Source organism: Anguilla anguilla, chromosome 16 (assembly GCF_013347855.1).
Source record: "Anguilla anguilla isolate fAngAng1 chromosome 16, fAngAng1.pri, whole genome shotgun sequence".
In the NCBI taxonomy this organism is placed as follows: Eukaryota; Metazoa; Chordata; class Actinopteri; order Anguilliformes; family Anguillidae; genus Anguilla; species Anguilla anguilla.
The window spans coordinates 12,560,005-12,587,410 of NC_049216.1; the positions used below are offsets into that span (position 1 = coordinate 12,560,005).

The 27,406-nt window shown below is 45.4% G+C and overlaps 2 protein-coding genes across 2 annotated transcripts in view; one reads left to right on the forward strand and one right to left on the reverse strand.

Moving 5' to 3' along the window:
- The first annotated feature begins 4,697 nt into the window (after positions 1 to 4,697).
- On the forward strand, positions 4,698 to 7,391 carry pex11a (peroxisomal biogenesis factor 11 alpha). Its single transcript, XM_035394907.1, has 3 exons — positions 4,698 to 4,993; positions 5,356 to 5,471; positions 5,684 to 7,391. Exons 1-3 carry the CDS (start codon positions 4,929 to 4,931, stop codon positions 6,250 to 6,252), a joined length of 750 nt encoding a protein of 249 aa, XP_035250798.1. The 5' UTR covers positions 4,698 to 4,928; the 3' UTR covers positions 6,253 to 7,391.
- A 5,996-nt stretch (positions 7,392 to 13,387) lies between these two features.
- The window catches only part of LOC118215358 (RNA polymerase II elongation factor ELL2), a 34,144-nt gene continuing 20,125 nt past the window's right edge, over positions 13,388 to 27,406 (reverse strand). The window contains exons 3-12 of the mRNA XM_035396059.1: positions 27,084 to 27,211; positions 24,510 to 24,673; positions 21,348 to 21,589; positions 19,619 to 19,743; positions 17,400 to 17,514; positions 16,289 to 16,763; positions 15,579 to 15,642; positions 14,332 to 14,503; positions 14,075 to 14,119; positions 13,388 to 13,636 (exon numbers count right to left, since the gene is read on the reverse strand). Of these exons, the coding sequence (XP_035251950.1) occupies positions 13,526 to 13,636; positions 14,075 to 14,119; positions 14,332 to 14,503; positions 15,579 to 15,642; positions 16,289 to 16,763; positions 17,400 to 17,514; positions 19,619 to 19,743; positions 21,348 to 21,589; positions 24,510 to 24,673; positions 27,084 to 27,211 (1,641 nt within the window). The 3' untranslated portion in view covers positions 13,388 to 13,525. The remainder of the gene's footprint in view (positions 13,637 to 14,074; positions 14,120 to 14,331; positions 14,504 to 15,578; positions 15,643 to 16,288; positions 16,764 to 17,399; positions 17,515 to 19,618; positions 19,744 to 21,347; positions 21,590 to 24,509; positions 24,674 to 27,083; positions 27,212 to 27,406) is intronic.

A 27,406-nucleotide genomic window follows, 5' to 3' on the forward strand; every position in this document is an offset into this window, starting at 1 on the left:
CCAGACGTTACGGGGATGAACTGGACCGGGACTGAAAAGGTGCTCTATAGTATTCCAGGAAAGGGATCTACATAAAAGGTGCAGCAAGTCAGGAAGACTTCAGGATCCTTCAGGCTCTCAGGAGCTCGGGAATAGTGCCAAGAGGAACACCCTGCGTTCTGGCTCATGAACAAAGCCTGCCATTACTGTACCATTAAAATCCCATTAAATTAGACAAATTAATGAGTTCAAAACCCCGCAAACACATGGTTTCATCCCAGGAGACAAATTTCTCAAAATGCAAGCATCATTCTTTCTTTCAAGCATCATGTGCTCAAAAAAGTACAGTACCTAGGTACCAAAAAGAAACGTCAAATTCAGCATTATAATAGTTTGAAGAGTGTTCCAGCATTTTAAATCAACTTTATGTGCTGCAAAATAATTATTAATACTTAATGCTTAAAGAGGTTAAAATGATGGATAACCTTGTATGTGAGGGTAAAAAAGGCACAGAGGAAAAAGGCCTCTACAGCAACTACACAAATAAAAATTCTGTATTTTCCTGTAAGATTACATCCCAGATCAATATTATATCATTGATAATGAATGGTACATTGTGTAAACTCTTCTCACAATAAGACAGAGTGCATTTGAGGGCATCTAGTGTTTCATGTTTCTACTTTTCTGTTGTTAGAATCTCTGGTAACTGGCTCGTAGTTGGGTATAATGAACAGAGCAGGTGACCTTTGGTAACCTGGTTGACTGACAGGAGTCATAAGTACTTGTGAAAACTGTTGGGAAAATCACCTTTTGTTAGGCCTCCTGATACACGAAAGCAGTCCTCCCCTGCTGAAACAGACATTCTACACCTGATGTCCATACTGAAAAACAGTACAGAGGGACAAGATGGGCTTGAGGCAGAACATTCATTTTTAAAAACCTGTTCAGAATTGGACCTCTGATCCAAAAATATAACCAAATGCAGGGTTATGAAAACGATAAGTCTGAGGGTCGAGGCAAGTTTACGGCTGTGTTCAGCAGGTTAAAGAAAGGTTAGGACATTGGTTCTTTTTTGATTTTGGACGAGCCAAAAATTTTGTATATACTAGTATAGGTACCTATGACCATAACAAGATATGGAATATATACATATTTTTTCAGGGAAAACATTTTTTTTTAAGGCCTCAAATATATTTTTTAGCATTTGTACTATGGAATTCACATTCTTGATTGGATGATGCATCTGTACCTATGACTTATTTAGCTTCATCGGTGAGATTAGGGTACCGAATATAAAGTTATATACTATATGCATCAATGGTTCTACAGCTGGTTTAAAGAACTTTGATCTGGCTCCATTGTTCTGCAATTTTCCAAACATTGCACACAGGTATCACCACATCCCACAGCCTTGCAGAAGGCAAACAGAAACAATTTATGTGACAGTACTGTTCCCTGTCGTAAGGTAAGTTCTAAGATTACCCCCTGCTGGTCTGAATCTGTAATTACATAGAAGATGACAAATCCATTTTGTTAGGTATCTGGAAATTGCATATATATTCTGCATCGCTTCAAGGTTAACTGGTCCTAGTCTAATGTAACATACCCATCACAAAATTCACCTCAATTTATAGTTTCAGTGGTCTATTCAGTGTTTCTGGGTCCTTTGAGAGGCAAATATTGAAAAAGTCATGGCTGGTATTCTAATAAAAGCAGCTGCCTGTGTAAATAAATCAACTAGCCTGCGTCTTTGGTTCACTAAAAAATTAATTACTTACTGTTTGTAAAAGTTTGTAAAATGTAATTAATTGCCATTTACGGAACTGTACAGAAAAAATGCAAAAAGTTGCTGGTTTGGTGATGGTTGTTCCTTTTATTTTCTCTGATTTTCCTCTGTTGTGTCAGCAGAAGTAATCCATGCCGTCCTCCTTAGGCATCTGTTCAAAGGTGTGCCTTCACATTTCTGGATGTCCAAATAATGTCCTACAGTGAAATGTAATTCGGAAGACATTCCAAGCTGCATAGAGGTCCAAGCTGCTGTTGTTCTGTTTTTCTTCTCCCAATACAAAAATGTGCTAACAGTTAGTATGATTACAAGGCAATTCAAAGTAATTTATTGTTTCATCTTTGTTAAATTGCCATGGAATATTTGTAGTCCACAGTAGAAGGAATTAAATAACACTGTACAGTAGACAACTACATGATAACGTAAAGTCTGTCAAGCAGTGATCTATTTTAGCAGAGTTTGTTGACTATTCATACAATAAATGAGAATGTATAGTTCTGGTAAGCTCAAAAAGCTTTACAGTGAAGGGTGGAAACTCTAATCATTACAACTACACTCACAACAAACTTTCAAAAACCAGGACCCAGCACACAAGTTTACCTACAGTACATTGCAACATTAATCAAATGCAAACTTTATGATTTCAAAATGGAGCTCCTACTGTATTACAAACCCTCGTAAATTCTTAACTCAACCCAAGACATGAATTTGGATCAGAGTTCCTCTTTTGCAATTTCAGGAGGAATGTTAGCAATGCCTTGTAATTCTGGGGCAATAACAGATGCACCCGGCACTTGTTTGTGATGCCCATGTGACCCCGGCCTTGTTCCTCCAGACATATTTCAATAAACAAACAGACTTCCAGCACTGATCGCCTGCTGACTTTCTTCCAAACTTCAAAAGGTCATTGAGCAATACAGTGCTGTGTCTTGCATTTGGCGTTAGTCTGTACCAGAATGCCCCTAGCCCCAGTTTGTAAAATGAGCCTAAAAGATGTTTATTTCAATATGGAGGTATTATTGTCTCAAAGATAAATAGGCTAAACAAATAAATAGCTTGAACATTCCACAAATAAAATGAGATTCAGAAATATTCTTTGGAATTTACAAAATAAAAGTGCATTTAAGCATCGCCTGGCTTGTGTGCACTCGTTTGCATTTATTTGTGGATTTTTGAGACAACCCTTCTTTTTATAAGGTGTATTTTGTTTTTCATTATATGAGAATGCGAGCTGAACGACTCGGTACGGCTGGTGGAAATGACTACGATAACCTTTCCGCTATGATTAGTCTAATCATTACCACACCACCTGTGGCACAAAGGCACACTCACTCCATGGGAGAACGAAGTAGAGAGGGGCTGTGAGCAAACATGGTCCTTCCCCATTGTGACACATATGAAAGTGTGAAATTTCATTTTTCTCCCCTTGTAATCTCTATTTCTTTCATTGTGACCATGATATGATGGGGGAAGGGGGAGACATTATAATTACACATACACCTTCACTTTCCTAAATCAAGGACCTTGTGAATGTCTGATTGATATCCTCTAGCCCAGTCCCTTGAGACTCATTGCGGTTGTACCATTTCTTTTAACAGCTTTTTAATTATAGGCGGAAACAATGTTAATGAAATAATGTTAAGTGTGTCCCATTGACAGTTCTCTACAGCAAGTTCTTTGCAAATAAAAAAAAATATTTATTAAGATTCAAGTATGATTTCTTCACTGTGATACGGAAAATACTAAACCCTTTCTGAACCCATTGTGAGGGTTTTTTTAACCCCTTATCTATCTCCCCCCCTTTTCAAACACAAGCCTGAAAAGGATATACCAAAAATAATATGGTTACTATTCTTGAACCCTTTTGAATACATGCATAATACTGGTCTCTTCTGCAAGCTACTCCTTGTGACTTTATTCTCCAAGGGTCAGAATTACTCATCAAGAGTCTATACATATGCTTGAGGTTGGCCTGGTGGGCTTAGAAACACAATGCAAACACAACAACACTGGGCAAATTCCGGTTCAAATTTGATGACAATACCACTAAAAATTAGCATTCTGCATTGGTTTTTCTTTGCTATGTCTAGGCACTTTACCAAAAATAAAAAAATAAAATAAAAAAGAAGCCATTTGGAGACTCCAAAAGGATACTTTGTAGCCAAATAGTATGATGTGTTATTAGAGGTGTACAATTCCAAATCCTTTATATGCTCATGGAGCATATAAGCTTGGTTTCCCCCTGCCTTCAATACTGTGAAGTCCTTCATTGAACATGCCCTCCGCTGTGGAGTCAAAGCCATTCCAGAGTAAGTTTTTCCAAGCTTGCGAATTAGCTCGCAAATCCGCGGCTGCTCACTGCATTTTCTGTTTCTGCCACGGCGGAGGATAGTTTGACAGCTTGATACTTGAACCCCAGTAAAATACACAGTATCGCGCCTAGGATTTCCCGTCCTTCAGAGCAGGTCTGAGGTCAGTTTTTAAAACACCCAATCCGTTCCGCTCCGACGAAAAGAGTAAAAGAGATAACTGACCCAGAATCAGATGCTATGGAGGAAACCACTGACGACCCAGCAGGAAGTACATTTCGGTAGTGTCCGTCGATTCGAAAGTTCCCTACTACAACCAGAGTAGCGTAGCATTTCAGTGAAATTGATTAAAATCCCTGAGCACGTTTAAATTCAGAACTTATTCTTGTTATAACAAGCATATTAAGACGTCTAAATTAGATAAAACGTATGTTATGTTAGCGCAGTTATATATGTGTACAGTTTGCCAGCAGCTACAGGTGACTTGTTAAAGTGAACCGGCAAAAATAAAATGTAGGCTTTTGTACAAGCAAGTTTCCACCTATTGCTAGTTATCTGGCAGTGGAATTGAGAGAGTAAAATGTTGCAATAAAATACAAAATATATTACAATAATACTTTATGCAATAAACACGTCCAAGTAGTGCGACTTTGTTTCATATGTGTCGGTCTGGGTGCATGCAGAACTCCTTAGATGGGCGGGCCCGTTCCTATCTGACAGGATTGCTTGCTCAGCGTGTTTGTTAAGCACGTTCCTTTTGTGACACTCGATTTTAAAGGGATTTCATATTCTAGCAAAAGTTGATGCTTCTTTCTTTGCTAGCGTGTGTATTCTAAACTCGTACAGAGAAACGGATGGTTATGATGGATACGTTTATACAGTTCACAAACCAGAGCCAGGGAAGGGATCGTATTTTCAGGTGAGTTTGGTTTCCTTATATGGAGCTGGAGGTACGTCTCGTAGGCCATCAGCGGTCTCTTAAAAGCACCAAATTCTGAATTCGCTTTGAATTGACAAGTTCAGGCGAGTCTGTTTTTCTTGAAAAATTGAACTTGCTTGTTACTGCTACGTTTCTCTTTATTGAGCTCGTGTTGACTTGAGCGGGCTTTGAAGTAAGCTGGATTCGACCAGTGGCATATGCTACCTTAAAAACGTGAGGAATGGAAAGAGCTGCTTTAGTTTGGACGAAAAAAATGAATTAATGTATTGATCAATAAACGAGTTTATGGTGTTTGATTGTGTGCGTCGTATTGCTGATAAATCTAATCGGCTTTCTTTCAGAGCAACGCAGTATGCATGTGCTTTTGTGAAATATTTACTGCGGAATAAGTCCGCAAGAAAAGAACTACTGAAGAAGCTCCAAGCTCTAGAGTCCAACATGAGCTCTGGAAGGAAATGTAAGTCACTATATTTGTTTGAAAGCACATTAAGAGCTCGTTGTATTCCCTTTATAAATGCTAACAGCAGTAGGTTACTTATCAAAATACCGTTAAAAATTGTTGGCGTATGTTGCAGTGGTGCATTTTATGAAAGCGTGTGTTTGTATGTTGAGCAGCGTCTCTATCTGGTGCTTATAGTGAAAACTCCTTTTGTGCTGTTGTCCTTTCAGTGTTCCGCCTTGGAAACACTGTGAGCTCCGTCCACGCGGCCAGAAGAACCATGCAGCTCTCAGACCCAGTGCTACGCTTTTGCCTTACCATTTCCAACCTCAACCGCGCCCTCTATTTCATCTGCGACAATGTGTTGTGGGCAAGGAACGTAGGGCTCGTGCATAACCTAGACAAGGAACGCTGGAGCTTTAACGCCTCGCGGTTGTACTTCTTTTCTTTGGTCATGAGTCTCACGCGCGATGCCTATGTCATCGCGCAGATCATGGTGAAGAAAACACGAGACAGGCAGTACCAGCAGAAAGCCCAGCAACACCTTAACGAGCACCAGGATGTGGCTTGTGTGATCATTCCGGAGCTTGATGCTTTTTTCTTCCTGTTATACGAGAGCCTGAAAACCCACCCCCAAGTTGTTCTTGACACACTGAAGAATGTGTGCGACCTTTTCATACCAATGGACCGGCTGGGTATATACCAGACCAATGCTGGTGTGGTTGGGTTTTGTGGTCTTATGTCTTCCCTTTTGGGTATACTGTCAGTCCTGAAGCCTGGTTTGAGAATGAACCCTTGACCGCATGCCTGGTGGGCATAACACTGGGATTTGTAGTCATAACACTGGATTAACAAGCATAAACCTTTCGGGTTATAACTAATTTCTGTCTTTCTCTGTATCTCAGGTCTGCTGTAGTGCAGTCTTGCAGTAGCTCCAGTGGACTCAACCAATAGAGAGGAAATCGTGGAATTCTATGTATTTGCAGGGCTTTAGTGCTCAGAAGGTAGTGATTCCTAGCCTTGCCAGTTTTATGTAGCTTCCAGACTGGGAAATGGTCATCTGTAACTAGAAGATGAGAAGAGTACGGACATAATGGGAACATATACTGAAACCTGCAACTGTGAAACTTTATTTTCAGAGACTGTTCCGTAGAGCTGGGGTTCCCAAACCCTTTCATCTAACTCTCTGTGTGAGGACCCCTCTCCTTAATGAAATGGGTATATTTGTATGTATTTTTACACTCTCAACTTCCATGGAAACACGTCACTGTATGAAGATTTATATATGACGTTGCTCCTTAGTGCAATATAAATATTGAATAATTTTGATGATCACAGTATTACCAATGGGTAAGCTAACAAGGGTGATTTTGGCTTCTTGTTTTGGATTCAGTGACCCTGTGTGGTTCTGTGAGTACGTACCTGGACTTCAACAGTTTTTTGATGAGTAACTCATGCACTGAGGCAAAGCAAACACAGTACTCTTAAAGGGAAATGTTCCTCATCAAGAAGTGTAAAGGAACCCCATGTACTTCTTTATAGAACCCCACAGGGTTCCGGGACCCAAATTTGGGAACCTTGCTCTCGGTGCAGCACAATGTGTCATTTACATAAATGTACAGGGCTATTCAGCACAGATTCTACCTCCATATATGACAGCATATCTTTTATTCATCAGCAATATCAACTACGGTACCAGGGTTTGAGCACTACAACAAGAAAACACCTTGAGTTAATGCACTGTATGCCTAACACAGTTTACATGTAAGCTGATTACATGAGTAATGTGTTATAATCGGGATGTTCACTATTGAGTGACGCCTGTTCTTGATTTGTTAAAAACAGATTTTTCCATGTCAGATTAACATGTGATGCAGTAATGTACATGTGCACTGCTCAAAATAATAAACACCTATGCAAGTGAACAGCACAAAGATATGTGAGCCATAATGACTGGATTCTTAAGCATTTTTTGTGTGTGTTGTGTAGTGTTACGTCCAGCAGCATGCACCTGGTTGCTGTAACGCAGGTGGATTTCAGGTCATAACAGGTGCATAAGCACATACCAATTTTTTCGTCTCTGATATGCGTGGTTGCATTGAGGTGACCATCTCGTCCATTGCAGTAAACTCCAACAGAGTGGCCACCAGACTGTTGAGTATCCCCACTCCCGCCTGGTGCCTCTCACCCTGGACAACCACCCCTATCAAAGAGTTTGGTTCTAGAGCCAACACTGTGTGGAAGTGACCCCAGCTATATCTAGTTGGTACCTCTCATCCTCACGCACCAGCTCAGGCTCCTTCCCCACCAGTGAAGTAAAGTGCCACGTACCAAAAGTCAGTTTCCACCGCCTGAGCGAACACCCGAGTCCGCTCCACTCCCGGCCCTTGCCCGATAGCCGTCGCACCCGACCCCCTACCCCTGGACCTTGCGGGTGGTGGGCCCACATAGTGAGCCCACATAGAGCCCTTTAGGGGTGAGCCCAGTCGAGGTACGTGGGCTGCCCAGTCACCAGACGCTTGCGGACACCACCCCCAGGCCTGGCCCTAGGGATGGGTCCCAGTAATCCTATTCCACTTATCTTTCACCATTCAGCAGGGGTTGATTTGGATCATGTTCATCTGGCTTCTCATCCCAGACCTGTTCGCCTTGGGAGACAGGGCACATAAGCCCCTGATGATATAGCTCTGGGGATCACAACCCCAACCATCACATCCCCACCCTCTCAAACACAACCATTGCACCCCCACCCTCTCAAACACAACCATCACACCCCAACCTTGCAAAGACAACCGTCACACCCCCACCCTCCCAAACACAACCATCACATGGCCCTCCCTCCCAAACACATACACACTTGTCCTCCATTGTCTGTCCTCTCCTGCTAATGAAGTCAAATTGGAAGTTGGGCTAACCTGTGTGAAACTGATAATGGCCACTTACATACCTCCCACTTGTTCTCTCATTTCCACAGGTCTTCCAAAAAAAATTAAAAAGTGTGTACTTCTCACCCACATTCATGACACTTGCTCAACTAGGTTAGCTACATAAAAAGCATCAGACCGTGGAGTGGTGGGGTTACTTTAGTTTGGAAAACCTCTCTCTCTCAGCCAATTAGAATAGGAGTCATTAGGGCACCCTGGATTACATCCATACACAAATCCTTACACAATCATGACATCTGGAATCTGTCATTTGCCACAGACTGCATTTCATTTATTGGACTCCTGAGACTTTACCCGCAGTCTGCCCAAAATGTCAGTTCGTGTCTGGCCGCAAAAGCTAAAACAAGCCATCATTTCTAAATACGGGAAAATGATGGATTTCACAACTGACAGATTCTTCCCTTCACAAGCATCTTTCCTGGTGCTACACTGCCATCTGATGGCCATATTTCTGAGTCATGACCAGAAAGTCTAGGCGTGAAGAAAAGACCTTTATTGAGCAGAAATATTAAGTATGAATATGTTTTCTCAAAGGAAGAGCAGGTGAAGGTGGTGCAAAAATATTTTATACACACACACACACACACACACACATATGCGTACATACATACATACACACACACACATACACATATATTTAAAATTCTCCCCTCACCACCAACATATAACAATGCCTGTCAACCTTTAGAAAGACTTGATAAAATTGTGCAAAGACAAAAGTAAAATGCAACACAAGAAATAAATTATTTTCTTTTACACAGATCCTTCTTTTACAAGTTCACATAATGCATTGGTGTTTATACATGGCATATTTTTCGCTCTCTCCACTTTTCCATGAAGACCTTATTCTTTTTCCAACAGCAACAAATAAACAAATATAATACACCAAAGAGATGAAAAATGAGAGAACAATATCCTTAAAGAAATAAACTGCTTTGTATGCCTCCTCTTTAGACTCTGAATAAGTTAGTACGCATAACAAAGACCTTCTTTCTTAGCTCCACTCCATGTAGTATAGGAAATATGCATTTGTAAAATGCGATTAAGAGACACGATGCATTCGATTGCATATGTTTTGTTCTACACCTTCGGATTCGTGACACGCTGTACATGAAACGGCTCCACCACACAACTCCCAGAGAAGGCACCAACACTACCGCCTGTGTACAACACGCCTGTACTTTACTGAGAGCCAATCAGAGCTCAGGTAGCAACAGGAGAGAGAGAGGCATCACAAACCCTTCAATGGGACTGGGCTACTGTACCATCTGCTGTCAATCACTCGCACGGACCAATCAAGAGGCTTGATTTCGCACAGTGAAACACTGCCAGTCCCGTTCATGTCAGTGAGTCACTGCTGAAAGGCGACAGCTGTGAATGTTTTCAGGGTTCGTGAAGGCCCGGTTTTCCCAAAACAGGCAGCCCCCGGTCCGTAATGGTCCCGATTCAGGAGGCGTTCGGTTCCATGAATCCATAATCGAATCACTCGGGAGCAAAATGAATCCTCAGAGTACGTTTCTGTCGCAGTATGCAACGCTGTCACTAAAACATTATGGGGCAGCAAAGGCATCTTCCCTTTCACAAGAACTGCGCCTGGCAGACACTTCTACATCAAAAAAAGAGATGTTTATTTCACAGATTGCTGACTGCAGAACAACTGGATCAGGCACACTGGCCACTTGTGGAAACACAAGCAGGATAGGCTAGCTCATATTAATCCATGATTATTTGAAAAGAGGGAGTCCACTTCACTTCAAGAGCACAAAAGGATCATAGCCTCACTAAGATAAACAGGAAACGGTACATTTCACAGGAAGCCAGTGACCAGTGAGGAGGAGGCACGACGAGGCGTACTCACAAACCACAGACAGACTGTGAGAAACATCGGCTCTGCTCTCCACTAACACAGTTTTTCCACTCTTTTTCATCGACCACAATAACCTTGTATTATTGAGAACAATAATAAATGACTTGGACCGCTCCCCGCATCTAAAATGCCTCATAGCAGCATGTTGTTCACTGCCAGCAGCAGTCTGGGGCGTTTTAGCATAGCAACCTAACCTTAGAGAAGTAAGGACGTAGAGGGAGAGCGATAAAGAAATACTTAAATAGCATAGCACACCAAGAGTCCAATTTACTAAAGCTTTTAGCATACGCAAAACTAAAAACACAACCTACACGATTGGTGCATACTATGACCAATCATTGGTCATGTTACTGGTTTTGTATGTGCTAAATAAATCAGGCCCCAAATATATAGCAGTGCTTGCCATTCCAGTTTATACATGAAGCATGTCAGGGTACAGAGTGGAAGCTGTCTGTTGGTTGCTTCCACTCAGTTTTTTTTTTTTGAGACTTGAAATGGTTCAAACCGCTATGAGCTGGGAGCAGTTCAAATCCAAACTGACAATCAATCATGCTGGCTGTCAAGGAGTGAAAAGCGGAGAAATCCGTATTCATAAAAAAAGCTTTGCCATCAATAAACTACATTTAGGACCTCCTTCAAAACAAAAATAATAAATTACTTAAATAAATGACAATACGTACAGAGATGAACAACCTGTTAAGTAAGCGGGGTCAACTCTCTCCTCCCTGGGACCCCACATGGAATCAAGGGACTAATACAGGGGTGTCCAATCTTATCCGAACAGGGCCAGTGTGGGCGTAGGCATTTGTTATAGCCCAGCACTAACAGACCTGATGCTACAGATTAAGGTCTTGATTGAAGATCACATTTAGTTAATTAGTTGAATCAGGTGTGTTAGCACTTGGCTAAAACAAAAACCTGCACCCACAACGGCCGTTTTCAGATAAGATTGGGCACCCCTGGGCTAAATCATTTTAAGGGCAAAACAATAAGACCTTCTGCTTGGAACAAAGCAAAGAAATTAGAATAATTAAAATGGCACAAGAGGCCTGAGAGCCTGTCCACTGAAAAAGAACAAGAAGAAAACACTTTGACAGTTCCTGTGCTTGAAGCAAGGGAGCCTCTATTTTAACACTGGAGTTTAAGACTGAATTTGAGCTGGTGGGACTGGGTGGGGTTGGACAAGCAGGTGAGGCAGTTCCAGAGGCTTTGCTTATGAGGGCTGGCAGTTTTAAGGCATCAGAACCAATGTCTACATACAGGAGCACACGCAGAACTTACTGTACGATAAAAACAAATGCTCCATTACGTTTTGGCAACTTTATCGTCAACTCAATCAGCTTTCGTAATACAGTTTCAGTGCGGAGATAACTGGTTTTCAAAAGAGATCCAGTAGCAGGTGAGGCGCACCTCTTCACCATTCTTGCTCCGTCCAAACAACTGTCATTCAGTCATTCTCGGGTCCCACCAAGACCAGTGGTGTTTTTGCAGGTTTAAACTGATCTGTGGAAAAACACCACTGGGGCATAAGGGACTTTTGGAGAGGGCTTGTGTGTGCGTGTGTGTGTGTGTGTGTGTGTGTGTGTGTTGGGTGGGAATGGAGGAATCTATCCATAAACGCTGATTTAATGGTTTGAATCATGGCCTGCATGATCTAGAGCCACAGGCGGCTAAACCAATATAATATAAGCCAAGCACACTGGAAAATTTCCATAACATAGGATCAGAGTATTTGAATGGCTTTTTCCACACACACAAAAAAAAACATACCCTCAATTTTCATTAGCTTATTAAAGCACCATGGCGACAGACCTGATCTTGTACAATAATTACTGTCTCTCTGAGCACTACAATTTGCGTGTCTGGTTTTTTGAGTTTCACTGCACATTTCAGCTAGATAACTTCTCACTTTTGTACAGATTTTTATGACTACAGCAATCATCTGCCTTAAATTCTCTCGGTTGGAATTTCTGAGAGTGTGAACGTTCTCCACAGGACAGCGCCGTCCATGGCGCACATTCCTTTCACAGCACCTTTTTAAGTCTGACTGGATATGTGCCGTTTGAAAGCCAAACTACAGGCATGAAATGAGCTGCTGGAGGCCCTTTCTATTTCCTCATGTTAAGAGGGGTCGTGTGCCAGCCCAGTCTCTTTCAAACTTCAATAACATCATTTAAAAAAGATCACTGAGCATCTGAATAAAAGGCAACATATCTGTGGTATCTGTTATTGTCTATTAAAACACATTAATGATTTGATTTTCTTGTAAGCAAAGACACCAAATAAAATAGACCATAGTCTGACTTAAAACATACTATCTTCTCTATGTGACATGAATTTAAAGATTGAAGATGTGAAACTGTGTCATGGAGGAAGCCACAGTGGTCACTTAATTTGTCTGCTTTGGTAAACAGAAAGGCAGCCCTAACGGCTCGGATCTACTTCTATACTGCGGTACTGTGGGGAATGTAAATGTGTACAGCACCCTCACACACACACACACACACACACGCACAAACATACACACACAAACGCACAAACACACACAGGAATGGATCTCACTGGACTGGTGCACTGTAGTTAAGATTTGGAAAAGCATACATAATGCTTTGTGCTGAATTAATTGCAGAGCAAATAGAAGTACTACTGAGACTTGAATCTTTTTTTCTGCGTGAAAGCCATCATCCCAGTTCACAAAATGAATTTATATCAATGCTCCAAATTCAAAAAGGAAGAGAATGTTTAGCATTAAAACAACATACCATTGCAACTGTATCAGGCAGCGTGATAAGAGATAACAGAAAACAGGCAGTTTATACCTCTGAGCAACTGCTGCATGGCGAACTTCTGTTCTGCGTCAATACAGCCCCTTACCTCATGGTGAGAATGGCCCTCCCTCTTGACCCACACAGCATCATGGGTAAAATTATTTCAGCTCATCTCAACACACATTTAACCTCGCCATACAATTAAATCTGACGCAAAACCCTACCCGTCACCATGGAAACACACATTAAAAAGGGTTTATGCTGATCACAAGTGGGTGGTCTTCGCCCCATCTAGAAACAAATGACAGTTTTGCACCCGTGCCACCTGAACGCAAAGCTTCAGAAAGGGAGACAGTGCGTGTGGGGGGGGGGGGGGGGGGGTGTGCATTTAGTGTCTTTGAAGAACTCAGGGTCGGGCACCAGCTGCGTGGGTGGGGGGGGGATCTCCCTGGCGGCCATTTTGGTCCTCCTGGGCCACAGATGGCGCTAGCGCTACGAAGGCGTGTGGGTTTGGTCATAGTCCAGGATGAGGCGCTTGATGTGCGACAGCTTCTGATGCAGATACTCGCAGCGCCTCTTCTCTTCCCGGTAACCAGGAAACTTCTGTAGACGTCAAAGGAGAGGTGGTCACAAATCCACAGTTATCATGAACCCAGAGACTATGCATGTGTCCGTTCTGAGATAACAAGGACTATTTAACTATTCTAAACGCAGATTTCACCGCACTGAGGGTGGTTGACTCATTCGGGATAAAACAGACCAAACAGTGTCTGATCCAGACACCATGGCAACGTCAGGGCACAGTGTTATAATCATTGACGATAATATTCATTCTTAGGTTTGTCAAAAAAAAAAAAACTTTGACCACTAACTTTCAAACCAAAATCGATCACAGATTTCTTATTTGTCTGAATTTGAATATGAACAGCATCTGGGAAACAAAGACCAGGTATAGTGAGGTATATATGATGCAAGGGCTTCATTTCGAAAGGCCACTACAAAAACATGTGATAACCCCCATGTGATAACCCCATTTCTTACCTTCATGTACTTCTTGTATTTCTCCAATATTTGGTCTTCCATAACCTGCAAAAAACATAACAAATTCATTGAATATAAAAGCTAGCCATCTGCAGAGCCGATATCCGCTCATATCTGTTACATTTCTCTTCATAACTGACTTTCTTAGCACCAGTGACAGTGGGGCTCAAGCACCCCTCTCTCTGCACAGGGCAGTAAAACCCCAGGAGCGTCCCCGGACCCGGGCCTGGGCGGGGAGCGGGCGGGGCGGGCCGCACCTTGTGCTCCTTGGTGCCGGGGGAGAGGGTCTTCATCTTGGAGCCCAGGCGGACGAACATCTGCGTGACGCTGCCGATGCGGGCGTGCAGGTCGCGGTACTCGTCGTACTCAGCGCAGAAGTCCTCCTTGTACTTCTGCCTCTGCTCCGAGGCCAGGATCACAGTGTACTTCCTGTGGGCGGGGCACGGTCACGCGTTACACACACGCTTAATCCGACAGCTCAGGTGCTAACAGACGTCTGTTTATTTCTTAGTGGTAAAATATTAAAATGCATACACAGCAAACCTTATGAAATTAAATATAGTATTTACTTCATAATTAAGTAATTAGCTTATTCATTGTCGTATGAGTATTTGTTTTAACGCTTTAAAATGTCAAGTCAAAATAATTCTACAGAAGCTGCACTATTACCTCTCGCCTGCAGGTGGCACTGTCAATTAGCTGCATAAAAGCCTGTGTATTTTTTTTTTTTAAAACAAGTAATGTTGTGACAGCGAGATGTGTTCTCAAGATGTCAAATTTGAGACATTAGATCATTTATTTTCCTTCTCTCTGCCTTTCTGAAACCCGTTCCACAAAGCGGTTGGCTTCTTTTGTGGAATGACACTCATTTTTCCGACGCTATTAAATACATTCAATACAAATCCAAATATAATTTTGAGGTGGGTTCAATTTCACAAAATAGAGGGGCAAAAGTGACTGAGCCACAGTATGTGAAAAACAGTGTAAAAGGACAGACCCGGTGCCTAAAGACCAAAGTGTAGTGGTGTCAGAGAATCCAGTGGAACTTGTTGGACATACACCAAGTATTTAAAAAAACTTGCAAAATCCACTGACTTGGTGTACACATTGTATGGTAAATGTAATACTCTCCCTGGGGTCTATTTTCAGAATCTGCCTTCTTCAAGAAAACTCAAATTTATCTTGCGGCCTACTTGGACAAACTGCTCATTTCAGCGGATAATTGTGCAGTAAACTACTGATTGCTGTTTCACATCCCATAACAATTCAAAATGACCGTTTTCATTTAATATCACTCTCTTTAATTCCGTAATGCGAGGGTTCGTGAAGCTGCTCACGATGCATTTGTGGGGCTGGCTGAATCAAAGGAGGCAGCCGAGCGCGCTCCGTAAACCACACGTCTATATTTAAACCCCAGAACCAAAAGAATTCTCCCGTGCCCTCCCCTCGCCCCGGAGGATTGTGGGTAAGCTGGGAGAAAAGTGCATAATCTCTAAGTACTCACAGTAAATAATCAGGCAGCTCCGCGGGAGAGGGCGGAGAGACAGGTGTGTTTGCGTCCCCCTGCTCTGAAGACAGAAACACACACACACGCGGTTAATCCTGACACTAGCGCAGACACACAGATGGGCACGCACAAGCACACGCACACAAACACACACACACATAAACACACATACACACGCACACACACACGCACAAAACACACGCATGCGCGCACACACACGCACGCACGCACACACACATGCACATAAACACACACACACGCATGCACGCACGCAGGCACACACAAGATAAGAAGCAGGTACAGAGGCCATCTTTATCACCAACCAGCCTGTTGTTTACCCCGCTAGGCCATGGCTGCTGGGGACTCCAGTGTATTTACAAGCACACCTCTTCTCAGTGGCAGAACACACCACCCTGCTGTTACCAAGTCAATAATAAACCCAAAGCAGGTGCGAGCCCTTACTGAGACCACTGAAAGACATTCAGACCACACCCCTTACACACGAGACATGCTAGGAAAGGCAGACTTCTCTCTCTCACCATGCTGTTTCTCCAGGTCAGGTTTGTGTGTGTGTGTGTGTGTGTGTGTGTGTATAAAGGAAAGGCAGACTGCTCTCTCTCACCATGCTGTTTCTCCAGGTCAGGTTTGTATGTGTGTGTGTGTGTGTGTGTGTGTGTATAAAGGAAAGGCAGACTGCTCTCTCTCACCATGCTGTTTCTCCAGGTCAGGTTTGAGGTCTGGGCTGTTCTCCAGCCACTCTCTCCTCCCGTTGTCTTTCAAGCGCTCCCTCTCTTTCTCTCTCTCCTTCTCCCTCTCTTTCTCTTTCTCTTTCTCTCTTTCCTTCTCTTTGTGCTTCTTGGACTTCTTCTTCCTGTGCAGGTCGTTGGAGAGGAGCTGCTCGGAGCAGACGGGGGGGTCGGACTTGGGGGGCTTGGGGCTGGGCGGGGCGGGCTTGTGGGCGGGGTCGCTCAGGTTGTGCTGGGTGGGGAAGCCATCCCGGCTCTCCGGGGCGTGGCCGCCTATCCTCTGGGTCTCGGCTTTGGGGTGCAGCGCGGTCGGGCCCCGGGCCCCGCTGGGGATCGCTGGCCCGCTGGAGAGGGGCGGAGGGGGAGGGGCAGGCTCAGACACTCTCGGTCTCTTCTGAGAAAGGCCGTCCAGTGGGGAGGACGGTAACGTCCGCTTCTGATAGAGGGAGAGAGGAGAGGAAAAGCACAGAGACAGGGATGTGCAGAGGAGCAGAAAGGAGAGCAGGGAAGGGGAAGAAGTGAAAAACACAGAGGAGAGGAGAGGAGGGGAGGGAAGAGATGAGGAGGAGAGAGGAGGAGATGGGAGGAGGAGGAGGAGGAGAGGAGATGGGAAGAGGGGGAGGAGGGGAGAAGAGGAGAGCAGAGGAGGAGGAAAAGGAGGGGAGGAGAAGGTGAGGAGAGAACAGATTTCACGTTTACACTCGTACACTCACAGTTAACACAGCTGACTCTCATTGGCCCTAAAACAGAACCGACTGCAGCTCACACACCAATAAAAAACAGATGCTATCAGGGCAGGAACAAGCCCTCCTCTGTACCAGTTAGCTTTTCCCCACGTATTCAGCCTGACATTGCAGATTTACATTTTTCGATGGCCAGTACTAGCACAAAAAACCCACACGTCCCCTTGTTTGGAAATCCACAGCGCACATGCAAATTGACCTTTGACTCCCACTTTAAATCCCTCAAAGTCTTTCCTGGACTTTGCGTCACCAAACTTTCCTGAGAAAACAAACAGTGCATGTAAAAGAACAGCAGCGGGGGGGGGGGGGTGGGGGGGGCAGGAGCTTACCGCCGCCAGATTCTTTCCGGGGCTGAGGTGCAGCGGAGAATCCTCAGAGGTTTTCTGGAATGAAGGGTTCAGCTGGAAGCTCTTTGATTGGCTGCTGCCGGACTGGAGCGTCTTCCTAGTTTTGGAGGGAGGGAGGGGGGTGTGAAGAGAGAAATATCAGCATGCCATTCCAGAGGTGGCTGCCAGTTTTTGGGTTTTTCTTTTTTTTTTTTTAAAGCATTGAAACAAGTAGCGATGGCATCCCGGCTACTCAGTTTTAAATGAAAACTGAAAGTCAGGTTTGTAGCATACAATTCTCCGGAAGGTCTCTAAAGCCGGTGGGGAAACATTAAGACAAAAAGCGGATAAAGTTTCACATTTGGTAACTTTGTAACTTCAGGTCCAAAGCCTATAATACAGTATCCCGGCAGCGCTCTAACAGATGGTCATCAATCATTTCATAAAAAACCAGCTGGGTTTTCTGGAATGTTGAAAAAGGACCAAAAAATACACACAAACACGCACACACATGGGCACACACGCACCCACATGGGCACACACACGCACACACGCACACACATGGGCACACACACGCACACACATGGGCACACACATGCACCCACCTGGGCACACACACGCACACACGAACCCGCACCCGCACATGCAAACACACACACGTGCGCACACACACGCACACACACACACGCCAGGCAGAGCTGTGCAGGCAGTAACAGTAGTGCCTATCGGCTGCCCTGTGTTTCCTAGGGTCAGATAAGATCTGGGGGGGGTTGGGCTGGGATATGACTGAGGATGCAGAACACAATGGCTGTACTGCTGCTCTGTCTGCACAACAGCAATCAGCTTCCTTCAGCTTCACCCTCACACACACACACACACACACTCACACAGCCATACCTACACACACACACACACACACACACACACACACAGTCCTGCCATCACCCACGTCCATCACCTCTCCCGAACTCCTTTCCTGGCTGATCTCCTGCTACCCCGCCAGCTTGGAGCCCAGGCTGCTGTGCAGGTCCAGGGTACCCAAGACCCCCCCCCCTCACAGAGCGAACACACTTCCTGTGACTCACCCTCCTTAAAATGCACACGCACATATGCTCCGATACCGAAATTAAGTCATTTTCAACAACCCACTAAATTACCTTCACTAAATTATCATCCTGGATGGAAGTCAATATGAATTAATCAATCAATCCTCAGACACTAATCCAAGAACCGACAGGGGGGGAGTTCAGCTGAAAAGAACTGCAGAGTGCCAGATGCTAGGCTTAAAGCGTTTCCAAAAAAAGCCATGGATAAAAGCACTGGATGAAAAATGAAGAAAAGGCTGTATTAAAGGAGACAGCCTGCACGGCCCTGTCCCCTGGCTCTGAGAGCCGTTTTCTGAGCCCTGACGTCCTCAGCCACGGGACCCTTTTGAACACAGGAGACGGTCGTTACATCATGGGCAGCGTCGCTCAGCGCCATAGCAACACACTAACGGACTAGCGGGCCCTTTACGCCAAATACCGTTAAACTCCCATCGGGTAGGAAGGGAAATTTACATCGACCCCCCCGCCCCCCCGCCCCACTCCCCCCAAACATGCCGTCTCCCACTGTTAAGAGCTTAGTCCTACTATTATCATGTGAGCTCTGGAATAGCAACATCTCACAACAACAAGCTAATTTCGTTAGCATATTTCTTCATACCTTAAGAATTATGCTTTTTAGGGAAGCCACCTTTAGGTTTTTCAGAGAAGGCGACAAAAGTGTGTCAAAGGCTTGTCGGTCCACTGTAGGAAACCACAGATGAATCAATCAGTAGGGACCATAGTCTAACCACATATGAAAAGCTAATCGGCGAAAGAAAGTCCAAAGGACCACTGGACTCAACAGTCAAGAAGAATCCTTTTGGAAGAAGATGGGGCCGCAAGATCTGATAGTTTCAGCAAATTGTTTTTCCTGGTAAGTGGGATGGTCTACTAGTGATAGCACAACGTGTCTGGTTCAACCATCAGCACTTCAGCAGTTCAAATATCAAAAGGTGCTCAGTCAGACTGGATGGTTTCTTTCTATATTTGTCACCATATGCAGAAACATGATTGGTGAAAGCTTGTAAATTTGGTTTGAATGTTTGACAGATCATATTGAACACACAATATTGAAAATGATGATGATGATGTTGATGATGATGAAGATGATGGTAGTGTTGGAAGATGGACGCCCACCTGGCCAGCAGTCTGTGCAGCAGCTGCCTCTCCTCCTCCTGGTACCCCGGCCAGTCTTTCTGAACGTGTACATAGAGCTCGTCTTTCAGGGTGAAGCTCTGGTCTTTGGGGTTCAGTTTTGCCACCTGGAATTAACACAGGAGAGCACTTTGATATGACAGAATGCACTTCTGATTATCGCTAAAACTGTCAGTTAATCCCCAGGATGTTTCGAAGGCTTTAACTATTTCAAGTAATGACTTGACCCCAGACTCTCTCTTTCACGCGCGCACACACACAAACACAAACACACACACACACGTACACACAGACACATGCACACACATAAACATAAACTTAAACAGCCAACACACACGGCCAGTAGTTTCTAACTGAATTGCTCTTATACAAATCCTTCTCCTCAGAAAGAGAATCTAACAGCTCATAAAACTGTCACTAAGTATCACAATTCTCCACTGAAGCCTGTCTCTGAATTTATTCTGCACATACACTCCCTGGCTTTGATTATTAAAATACGACTCTGATGGCTCTTAATTTGTCTGATGAATAATTCATACACACCCACCTGCATTATATCAGGATAATTAGTGACACTGTTAAATTATTCAGTTTTTGACGATTTCTCTGCATAGCATTTTACTTCCAACCCCTCTCACACACACACACACACACACACATTGAAATAAACACACACATGCACACGCACGCACACACACAAACACTCAATCTGTTTAAATTACAGTATCGCCACGCCTTTATTAACTGGACCAGTGTTTCATGAGAGTTATTAAAATTCTAAGTGTCTCCGTTTAGCACTCTTAGAGAGAGCCTCTCTCTCTCTCCCTCTCTCGCTCTCTCTCTCTCTCCCTCCCTCGCTCTCTCTCTCTCTCCCTCCCTCCCTCCCTCCCTCCCTCCCCACGCGTCCCTGGGGCCTGGTCTCCACAACCGCAGAAATAAGGAACGTCTCCGCTCCAGCTCCCCTACCCACAATGCTCTGTCCTCACTCGCAGCAGGAGGCAGGCCATCAATCAACACACAGCGAACGCACGCGGACACTCCACCCCTCATCCATCAGAGCAAATAAAATAATAATATTCTCCTCCTCAGCCCTGCCCTAATTACAGCCCCTCCCCCACCCTTTAATCACCACCAAAGGACGTTTCTCACGTACCCACAGGAAAACGGCCCTCCCCTCGCACATCGACGGGCTTTTGTGTCCCCTCGCTGCTAAAACGCAGCTTATTTATGGGCGGTGAACACACACGTACGCGCACACAGACACACACAGACACACGCACAGACACACGCACATGCACAAATACAAAACATAAACACACAAGCAAGTATGCACAAACAGAATCACACACAAATATGTGTGTGCACATACGTACACACAACACACGCATATGCACACGTACAAAACATAAACACACAAGCAAGTACGCACACATACAACAAATAAACACACAAGCAAGGACGCACATACAGAATCACACACAAATATGTGTGTGCACGCACACAACACACGCTTTTTGTGATGTTGTATGATTGTACGTCGTACTGTCTTGTGTTTCTGTTTTTAATCTGAGCTGCACTAAGGCAACTTCCAATCAACTCTGTGTTGACATGGCAATAAAAGGGTTGAACTTGAACAAAAGTGATCCTGCACAGGTTCCTAACCCCAGATCAGAGGTCCGGTCCTACGGGCCCCTGCATGCCTGCGCCTCACCTCCTCCAGCACTGATCCCAGGTCAGCCTTGTCCCTGGGGCCGGCCCTCTCCCGGTCCAGCCACAGCAGCAGCTCGGGCTTCCTGTACGGCTTCAGGGCCAGCAGGTGCAGGAGGCGGTCCCTCAGGGGCCTCTGAGCCACCGTGCCAGGAGCCCCGCCCCTCCGGTTGCTGGGGGAGTGCCGGTGGAGGCCGTCCGTCGTCGGGGGCGGGGCCGGCTTCTTAGGGATCTTGACGTATTTACCTGTAAGCAGACGGGATCGACTCGTCACCTTCATCGGCTCATTACTTTAAAAGCAACAAAACTTGCCGTGTCATTCGTGATCTGTTTTGCCACCGCTATTTTCAGTGTGTACTCTGAGGCTGTCACTACTCATAGCTTATAAATGACTTACAGACGCTAATCAATCATTTACGCTACTGAGAATGAGTTGGCTAGATTTGTGAGAGGTGCGCAATGCCAGATATTGCAATAAACACTGATGTTTTAAATAATGCATTAATCAATGTTTAATTAATAGGAATGGTTTTGTAGTTTGACAAGGAAAATGTCAGTCTAGTTTGTGAATGGCAGAATTGTATCCCACCACCAAACAAGAGGTCCTGAAACAGGAGTGATATGTTCTGTGCGTCTATTGGCCCATTTTGTGACAGTGTCAAAGAGGAGTAAATACCCAGCCCAGTCCGGGGTACAGTATAAATCGGTGTGACGATGGGACTGAACCTAAAACATGAGTAGGGATCTGGTTTTATCTCATCCCCCCCAACTGGCTCCTTAACAAGAGAGAAAAAAATCCCGTCCCGTTACTGGGTAATAGACTGTGTGTTTGTTTTGCCTTTCACCAAATACATTTGTTCTGGGCCCGATTGATGCTAGTGTCGGAGACCGCTGAAGGTGAAAGCCTCCTGGAAGGAGATGATGTGAGAGCCAGAGCACTGGACATCGAACTGCACTACGCCTCGGTTTCCGGAACTTTCTGAACGTTGAAAACGAAGCGGTGAGCTGGCTCGGGTTACGGACGACACGGCAGAAGTGGAGAGCCTTAGCTACTGCTCTCTGACCCAGACAAACCGGCGCGTTCATTAATTACATGCCACACACTGTGGGATTCAACTTCAACATTACACATTGTTCTACATAATTCAACTGCCTAACAGTCACGTGTAGCTAGATTGAGTACATAGTTTATATTCATACATGATAAACCTTTAAAGAGGCTGAGGTTATGTGGTGTCCTCTCTGGGACACGAACCCATGACCTTCCGGTTACAATCCCAGCACTAGAACCGTTGCCGGAAGGCATGTTTCAATCTGAAACCACACACATTCTCAGAACAAGAAAGAGGCTTCAACGCCCAGTCAATGACCGTGCAAATCCACGAGCACACCGCATGGCCCCTGAGCACACCGCGTGGCCCCTGAGCACACCACGTGGCCCCTGAGCACACTGCGTGCTAGGATCAGAGATGAAGAAACAGAGCATTAACGCAAAACCGTCTCCATGGCCGCGCACTGGCCTGGGCTCGGCTGAAAACCAGGTCTGTTTTTGTTTTCTGTTTCTTTTTTTTTATAGCCAGCGCAAGCCTGCATTAAATTACTGCTATTACATTTTGTCTAAATTTCACGGGCGAATGTTTACCCCCCTGTAAAAATATAAGGCGGTATTTATAGACATGTTGGGGACCGGCCTGCTATTACCACACCGCAAAAACACAGCCTGGCGCCTTGAGGGTTTCCAGCGTTCAGCAGAGCATCAAAACCCCACGGGCCCAAACCTCTCTCACGTAAACATTACATTCACATCCAGGCACTTCAGCAGACGCTACCATCCGGAGCCACTTGCACAGGTTACTGCCACTTCGCATGCACGGTGTTTACATAGCGGAATATTTACTGAAGTCATTGGGGTTAAGCGCTGAACGGCACATCGGCTGTGCCTCCCCTGGGAATTGAACCCGCAGACACTGCATCGAGCCCAGAAACCTAACCGCGGTGCTACGCTGTTGAGCTGTCACGTGAAGTGCTGAGGACTTTGACCTCGAGATCCTTCTCAAGGTCCTTCCTCGTTCTAAGAGGAGACGTCGGTGGACAGGACCGTCTGCGCCACGCGTTTCCACGGCGCTGTGCCGTAGCCTATAACTGGCACGCCGCAGCGGAGCGTGGCATGCTAGCTGCATCACCCTGGCCAGGCCCACCAAGAGTCAGACCATCCAGCCGACTTCTACAGGGGCTTTTACAACGGCATTCACCAGTTACCAGATGAATGGGTCTTTTACCTACAGCAGACCCAGGGCTGCGCAGCAAGTAGCCCATTCATTAACACAAGGTGAAAACCGAATCCGATAGGCCCGTATGGCATCACTTGACCCAAAGGTTCTTCATGCCAGAGCAACTGTTTGGGAGGGGCCCGGAGTAAAAACACATTATGTCTGCGGAATGAAAAACTAATTGAATCTGAAGATCAGTAATTAAAATCACAGGCTAAGCTTGTCCTCCCTGCGTGATCCTTGTTAGAGCATGAGTTCTGACAGCCCCAATCACAGTAATGGAGCTCAGGTACTGGCACGGGAGAGGGGGGGGCTCCCAAACCCTCCGTATCTGACCAATCACAGGGCGGCTTTTATACTGTGCCTGGGTACAACTGGTCCTGAATTCAATTTAATTAGAGGCGTTAATACCATAAAAACTCACACCAACAAAACCAAAGTAAAAAACAACAGGTTCTTATGTGGCCTAGATGGAAACAAGCAAAGTTCAAAAGGCAGGGAGGTAGGGAAGTTTTTTTATTGCAAGTGATCTGCAAAAGGGGAGGAGTCCTGGGCCAAACTGGTTATCTTCTGTCACATAAATAGAGCCTGTCTGAATCATCAGACTCTGAGAAAGAAAGAGGGGAGAGGACTGGAGGAACAGAGGGTGAGAGAATGAGAGGGTGAATGACAGAAAGATGCAGACAGAGGATAAGACAATGAGAGCGAAATAGACAGCAGGTGAAATACAGTGTGGAGTGAGAGAAAGAAGGTGAAAGAGAGAGGGAAATGGTGCAAGAAAGGGAGAGGGCGAAATGGAGAGAGGGTAGAAGACAGAGGGGAAGGGTGGGAGAGAGAAAGAGGGAAACTGTAAGAGAGAAAGAGGGGGTGAATGAGAAGGCAAGGTGTAGCCGTACTGGGATAGGTGGACCCCGGCTTGATCTCGATGGCGGTTCGGCTCCAGATGTCCTTCTCCACCTGGGACATGCGCTCGCGGGTCATCTGGTACGAGTCGTCGGTGGCGCACACCGTGATCTTGTCCTGGATGCTTCCCTGGCACTCCAGCTGCTCCCTGTTCTCCCTGCGCAGGAAACAGGAAGTCAGGCCAAACCCAGGACCAATCAGGAGCTCAAAGACACAGCCGCTGGGGGCTCCAAGACACAGTCACTGGGGGCTCAAAGACACACTGTTTGTGGCCTCAAAGTAGCAAAAATGTATATTCAAAAAACTCAACAGCAACATCTTATTCCAAATACAACGCCACGGTTACTCACGAAAAACCACAACAGCTGCTATCAGTAACAGCTACTCCCTGTCTGAAAGTGCAGTCTTCAGTCTGCAATGAGTCTTAATGACAGCATTTATAAACATATTCATCATTACTTTTTTAAACAACAGGCAGGGAACCCTGGGGCACTGTCTGAGCAGAGATCAGCATCATAATCCCAAACTCCTGGTGCTGTTAACGAATAGGATTATCACCTGCGAACTCAGAACCTGACAGACAACATACCAACGACTTTGTTTTTTTGTTTTTTTTAAATGGATAGTGCCAAAGTTTAGCTGCTAAACCTTATCTTTCCCTGTGGCTTATCCCCCCTGCCCCCCTCAACAAGTCAAGCACACATGCCCTTAAACAGAGCCGTGCAGTGTGTCCTTAGACTCCCTCCTGAGTGAAAGCATGAGGGATCGGAACAGACGGCGCATTGTGATGTCACAAGGTTTCCCAGCCATTCCGCAGTGGTGGATTGGCCCCGCTCTGACCTCTGTGCCCTCACCTCTGTCACTGAGCATGAGCACAAGGCTTGTGATGTCACAGGAGAGCAAAGGGCAGCGGAGTGACTCTTCCCTCACTGACCCCACCACGGAGCAGTGCCTGTAATCTCCTGCCTAGGGGGACCCATATAAAAGCGCGCTTAAGGGCGGGGCCAGACCCGAAACCATGACAACCCATAAGTGGCCAAGCAACAACACCGGGCGCGTTTACCCTACAGGTGGTGAAAAGATAGATTATTGGTTCTAAGAGGGATGGCGAACAGGGACAGCAGAACATGGCATGACTGACACAATGACCAAACGCCAATTTCAATTTTAAAAATTAGTCATTTTTTAATTACTTACTTTTTTATTCAATTAAATTTTATTTAAATGGTATTCGGTTTTCGACAAAACACAAACACAAGTACACTTTGTGCATATGCACGTGTGTGTGTGTACAAAGGCTCTGTTCACTCTAGTGAAGAAGCATATGTACAATCACACGTCCTCTTCAGTTATCTGCACATGACAGCACACACGAGGACAGTACAAAGAGACCCGAAGGAGAGTGACACGAACCCAGGGATCGGTTCAATCTAACCGCAACCACACTTTATCTCTCACCAAACCCAGTTTATTACCACATTACACGTCAGAGGCCACATTCCAGTATTAATGTAGCAGTAAAAATGTACACAAAATAACAACACATTAATTTACAAGAACAACATGAATTAAAAACAAATATAGAACCGTCATTTATAACCTCTGACATTTCGCTGGCAGCAGAACTGATGAAACAGCTGATTTCAGGACAGTTAAGTCTTATCTCTGGACTGCATGTTCACGTCAGCAGACAGTGAAAACAAACATCTGGCAGGACTCGACACCACAGTACTGCCACATTCGTCCTGCAGTAAGAAAGGACCAATGAACCTCAGCCACACCGGGTTAAATACATTGGTCATATATATATGGAGTGACTGAGTGGGTGATCCCACTGATATGAAATCACAGTTCCTGCAAAGTAAACGATGAACCGCACGCCAGCGTTTGAGTAATGAGGCGTTTAAGGAATTTAAGAATTTACTGACTTAATATAAATGGACTTAGGCCGAGTTACTCCTGGCTCATGAAAGAAATCGACTGTGAAACACACAAGTGAACACGTGTAGGGACATTTCCCCTCCACGTCTCTCATCAGCAAATAAACAGCCTCTCGGAGCTGCGTGCCGATTGGCTCCCGCACGGAGACAGGAAGTCCCCCCGCGGCCTCGCCGCTCTCTGACACAATGGAGGCGCCTCATTCTCACCCCCTGGCTGCCGGGCGACCCCGTGACCTCTGAGCCCCGCGGCCGCGTCACGTGCCCTGTCACCCCTGTCACCACCTTCACAAGAGTGAGCGCCGAACAGGGAGGGAGCGTGTGTACATGAGCGGGGGGGGGGTGGGGAGAGGGGGGGAGAGACAGAGCAAGAGGGAGAGAGAGGGGGGGAGAGACAGAGCAAGAGAGAGAGAGCATGGGGGAGAGAGAGAGGGAGAGGAGAGAGAGAGAGATGGGGGAATAAGAGAAGGGGGAGAAAGAGAGAGACGGAGAGAGAGACAGAGCAAGAAAGAGGGGGGGAGAGAGGGACAAAGAGAGTGATAGGAAGAGAGAGCAAGGGAGTGAGAGAGCAAGACAGAGAGAGAGAGAGCCACAGAGACAGAGAGATGTAAATAGCAGATTTGCACTCACCCAGACACATACTGGTGTATGCAGTCGAAGCTGGCCTGGGGCTTGTCTTTGCTGTCACTGGAAAGGTAGAAGGAGAAGACGCGCAGGGCTCCATGGGGATCCGAGGAGGGGGCGGGGATCTTGATGTACTGTGAGAAAGGGGGGGGGGGGGGGGGGGCAAAAGAGCACATACTGAGCATGTGCAGGAAGGTCATGCAAGTGAGACTCTATATCGGATTAGATTCAAATCCATCACATTCCCCGTACATATCCGGAACATTCTTCTGTCACAGCGTTTACTGGGTTAGAGTTCGTCACCCCGCACGGGGACAATACATGTGACT

Excerpts from the sequence above, each read along its gene's own strand:
- pex11a (XM_035394907.1), top strand. The coding sequence starts at position 4,929 with ATGGTTATGATGGATACGTTTATACAGTTCACAAACCAGAGCCAGGGA. Across the intron at positions 4,994-5,355 it reads GGAAGGGATCGTATTTTCAG|AGCAACGCAGTATGCATGTG; the intron begins GTGAGTTTGGTT and ends GCTTTCTTTCAG. Across the intron at positions 5,472-5,683 it reads CATGAGCTCTGGAAGGAAAT|TGTTCCGCCTTGGAAACACT; the intron begins GTAAGTCACTAT and ends TTGTCCTTTCAG.